Source organism: Alligator sinensis, unplaced genomic scaffold (assembly GCF_000455745.1).
Source record: "Alligator sinensis unplaced genomic scaffold, ASM45574v1 scaffold1244_1, whole genome shotgun sequence".
Taxonomy (NCBI): domain Eukaryota; kingdom Metazoa; phylum Chordata; order Crocodylia; family Alligatoridae; genus Alligator; species Alligator sinensis.
In genome coordinates this window covers 465946-470516 of record NW_005842591.1, presented here as the reverse complement: position 1 = coordinate 470516, position 4571 = coordinate 465946, and the positions used below count along the sequence as shown (strand labels likewise).

Below are 4571 nucleotides of genomic sequence, written 5' to 3'. Positions count from 1 at the left end.
AGAGCCCCGTCTGAACGGCGATAGCCGGGCACCCCCTGCCCGGGCTGTGAACGGGCTGGAGGGCACCGGGGCGGGCACGTCGGCTCAGCACGAGCCCGAGGCTGAGGACGGCTCGGGGCTGTCCCGGGCGAAAGTGGTGCGGGTGGTCCGCAAGGTGGTTCGCAAAGTGCTGCCCGGGGAAGAGCCCGAGAGGCCCAAGCGCCGGGGGGGGCTACGGCCCCGGCGCCGCCTCCCCCTGCCGGCAAGGAGAAAGCAGCACCGCGGGGGGCATCCCCGCCCCCGGCACCCTCCCTGAAACCGGAGCCCAAGGACGAGCTCTCCATGGGCCTCAGGAGCCTCATGTCGAGGGCCAAAACCAAGGAGCACCGGTCTCAGCCCCAGCTGGGCAGGAGGAAGGGCGAGGAGAAGCCTGTGGAGCCCGCGGCAGCCCCGGGGGGCAAAGACCTCGAGAAGCCTGGGCCCCGGGCGCCTGTCGAGGAGGAGAAGCGGCCGGGGGCCAAGAGGAAGCTGGAGCCAAAGGGGCTGCCGGCCGGGGACAAAGCGGAGCCCCCAAATCCTGCAGCTCGGAAGCTGGGCGCCTGCGACAAAGCCCAGGTACCCACGAGCACGCCTGCTCTTCGCGGCACTGGTGTGGGGCCTTGGCCCGTGGCTAACCCTGCCTGGAGCTCGGCGCGTGCGCCCAGACTCCGGCTTTGTGTGCGTGTGTGTGTGCGCGCTGGGGTCTGGGCATGCGTGGGTCTCAGGGGGACAGCGCATGGCTTTCCTAACCATCCACAGCACCCGTCCCGCTCGGTTTGGAGCTTGGCGTGAGCTGCTCCCTTGCGCCCGGGGGCACGAGGCACGCTGCAGCGGTGCCCGGGACATGCCGCCGGCCTCGCCCCAAGCTCCGGGATTGTCTGGGGAGCAGCTTGGAGCAACATGAGCTGCAGGACTAGTGGCCGTGGGGCTCTGGCTATGGGCCCAGGCCCTCTATCAGCCTCCAGCCTTCCTTTCCCAGGCTGTGCAGGGCTGGCAGGTGGGACCCGCGGTGCCCGAAGCTGCGGCAGGTGCACAGGGGATGGCCTGTCTCGCGTCTGGGTCCGTGTGTTGTGCATGCCAGCACATGTCCTGTACCCCCTCCCGACAGGTTGTGGCCAACCCCGTGTGTTCGAAGGGCTTGCTGGCCTGGCCTGTGTGCGGGGCGCAGAGTGGGGGGCACCCGGGGCCTTGTTGGCTGCCTCCTTGCTGAGCCTGGCGAGGAGATGGGCCCAAGTCTCTGCCCCCGTGTCTGCCGAGAGCCGCGGGGAGCTCCCCCCAGGCGTGTGGTGGGGGTCCGGACCCGGACTAGCTGGGGTCGGGCCCAGGGGCTGTGATTTCTGTGGCTGTTGGACCGTGCCGGCTCCGTTTGGAAGGGGCTGTATCGGCGCCGTGGGCAGGGAGGGATGTCGGCAAAGGGGGCAGTGGCTTCTCCAGCAAGCATTGGTTGCCCGTGTTCCCAGAGCCGTGTCCGCAGCCAAATATCCCGGATATTTGGCAGGGTCTGTGCCCGCATCGCGGGGGCTGCTTGTGCGTGCGCGCCCCAGGGCCCATCCTGCACGGCACGTGCCTCCCTCCCAGCCCGGCGGGGAGCTGTGCTGCCAGCTTGCAGCACCCCTGCTCCTCCCCGGTGGGGCCTGGGCCGTGTCCCCTGCCTTCGGCAGCTCCAACGTGAAGCAGGGGCTCCGCCCAGTCCCAGCCCGGGGTACTTGCAGGCTCGCTGCCCCCCGGCAGCTCCTGCACTGAGCGGGCCGAGGAGCGCGGTGCCCTGGCCCCCTCCATGCCGCAGCCGGCACTGGGGCAACACTGATGCCGCTTTGCCCCCCAGGCTGCTGCCGTGCCCCCGAGCCCGCCGGAGGAGGCGCACCGGAGGCTGGAGAGGATCTTCACAGCTTCTGTAATTGGCTCAGTTCCTTGCACGCTGCTCCTGCCCCCTCGCACGTGTGTGCGCTTCCCCGTTCCCCGTGACGGCCCCGATGACGCGCACGTGTGCAAGGCTCTCCCGCCTGCCTGTGCCTTCTCCCTGCGGCCCCGGGGGTAGGGTCCGCCCTTGCCCCCATCTCGGCCTGGAGCTGCCGCTGCCCCGTGTCTGCCTGCTCGGAGGCTGCTTTGCCCACAGAGCCCATCCCCGCGGGCGCCGCGCACCCCACGCCACGGCGCTGCTGGCCCAGTCCTGCTCGGGGCACTGCAGGTGCCTGGCACCGTGGCTCCCACGGCTTGCGCTCGCGGGCTGGGGCGACTCGGCCAGGAGCAAGGCAGGGGCGGGAGAGCTGCAGGTTCCCACTGCGTCCCGCTGCGTCCCGTGCATCACGGCCCTGCTGCCTTGGGGAGCCGGCCACCTCCCTGCTCCGAGCGGGGCGCCGGGCTGGCTCCGGGGGTCCAGCAGGGGCCTGTGAGGTGCCCCTGTCCACAGGGCAGGGGTGTGCCAGTGCCTAAAGCCTCTGGGCTGGGGGCGGGAGCCACGGTCGTCCCTTGGGGAGGGGCAGGGCTCCCCCGGCCTCGCTGCATGCCAGCGCCTGGGCTCCGCGACGCGCGCCCGCAGCCTCCGCGCCATCTCACCCTCTCTTCTCGTTTCTCTCCTCCTTGCCTTGCTGCCGTTAGCTGGACCCCGCGCCCTCGGCCTCGGCACCGAGCCAGGTACTGTACCCCCGGCCGCCGGGGGACCCGCCGCCGGCTCCCGTCGGCCTCTGGGCTGGTGTCTGTGCACGCGCCTCGTGCTGGAGTGTAAGGCTTCCCTCGCCGCCCTCGCCATCCGCTATGTCCGTGGCGCTTGCGCTCGCCCACCACAGCCGCCCTGGGTCGTGCCCCGTGGCAGGGGAGGGGGCGGGGCCACTGGCTTGCCACCCTCTGTGGCTAACCGGGCCCTGCTCTGGCCCCAGGCGGGGGCCGCGGCAGCTGCTTCTGGCCCCCTGGACCCCAGGTGCCTTGTCCTGGAGCCAGAGCTGGCAGGAGAAGGGGCCTCGTGGAGCTGGGGTGCCCCGAGTTTTGCAGGGGCTCTGCACAGAGCGTGGGGGCAGCGGGGTCCAGCTCTCCCACCGGGCTGGGGCCCTGGTCAGGGTGAATCCAGCACACGCCGGGGCACCGAAGCAGCGTTCGGGGCAGATTGCGCTCACCCCCATCTCTGCAGCCTGGGGGCTGGCCGGTCGTCCGGCGCAGCAGGCTGGCGTGTCCGTGGGCGGCACTGCCCGGGGTGTCCCCTCCGAGTGCTGGGGCCCGAAGCCCTGACGCCTCCTGGCTCCCTGCCCTGAGCTGCCTTCCCACCGTGCATCCGGCGCGCCAGGACGTCTGTGCGCGTTGATGCGGCTCGGACGCCCCTGCAGGGTCGGGCTGCCCGGGTGCGGGGCACCATGGGCGGAGAGCAGCGGCAGAGCTGGGCGTCCGGCGCACCGCATCCCACGCGCTTCATCCGCTTCTCCTGGCGGCTTCGCCTGCTGTCCGCGCCCACCGCGCGGGAGGGCACTAACCCTTTGCACCTTGTTTCCCTCCTCCTGGGCGGCCTCCATAGGGCCAGGCGGACGATGCCCCAGCAGCCATGGTCGGGCCGGCCTCCGCCGCCTCTCTGCCTCAGGTTTGGCCTCGTTAACGCTGCCCGTGGGCGTCGGGGCAGGGCGTGCACGCGTGTGTGTGTGTGTGCGTGCACACGTGGGGGTGTGTGGCCTCGTGTTTGAGCTGTCCTGTCCCAGCCTGGCCCTCTCGGGCTCCCCAGCGTGGTCCAGCTTGCACACGTGTGTGGGTTTTATTGCATGAGGTGTGGCATGTCGTCCCTGCCATGCTGTGCTCCTCTCCTCGTCGTGTGTGTGTGTTGTGGGGGGTTGTCGCCACATCCCTGGTTGTGCTTTCTTGCCCCCTCTTCGGTGCACGGTCCGGTCTGGGAAGGGTTCGACCATCCCCAGGTGTGAGTGGGGCTGACTTGGACACGTGGGGCACGCTGGTGCCCGCTCCGTACGCTGGCCTGGTGTAGACACCCTGTGTGCAGGGGTCTCCTGCCTCCTGCCCTGGAGGGTGGCTCAGCTGTGCCGGGGGAGCACCAGGGACCCGTGGCCGTGCTGTGTCCAGGCCCGTGGGTGGGGGCAGTCGGACGTGGCAGCAGGGCCAGGACCATGGGGTGAGGCCCCCACGCAGGCACGAGGGACGGGGTCCCAGGCTGCACGGGGCGTTCGGGGTGCAGGGCGTCTCCCCACACGGGACCGTGGCCTTGCTCCTCCAGCCCCGGTCACTGCTCGCTCTCCCGGGCGTGGGGCCTGGGCCGGCCCGGCCTCCAGCCTGGTCCTGACCCATGTCTTCCCACCAGCAGGCCAAGACGGAGGAGCAGATCGCAGCCGAGGAGGCCTGGTATGAGACGGACAAGGTGTGGCTGGTCCACAAGGATGGCTTTTCTCTGGGTGAGCGTGGGGCGTGCGGCGTGGCGCGGCGCGGCGGGGAGGGAAGGGAAGGGGCGTCCTGTGTGCGTGGTCCCTGCCTGGCGAGCCCGGTGGCCGCTAGGTGTCAGCACGTCCCCGCGTGCAGCCGGCCGGAGCGGGCCGGAGACGGCAGTGCCGTGGCCCCTCTCCCCCGCA

General features: G+C 71.2%; 1 protein-coding gene across 1 annotated transcript in view; it reads left to right on the top strand.

Moving 5' to 3' along the window:
• The window catches only part of LOC112551759 (basic salivary proline-rich protein 4-like), a 6005-nt gene extending 3737 nt beyond the window's left edge, over positions 1-2268 (top strand). The window contains 3 exon segments of the mRNA XM_025214575.1: positions 1-200; positions 203-594; positions 1844-2268. The exon segment at positions 1-200 is cut by the window's left edge and continues 59 nt beyond it. Of these exon segments, the coding sequence (XP_025070360.1) occupies positions 1-200; positions 203-594; positions 1844-2056 (805 nt within the window). The 3' untranslated portion in view covers positions 2057-2268.
• Positions 2269-4571: the final 2303 nt, after the last annotated feature.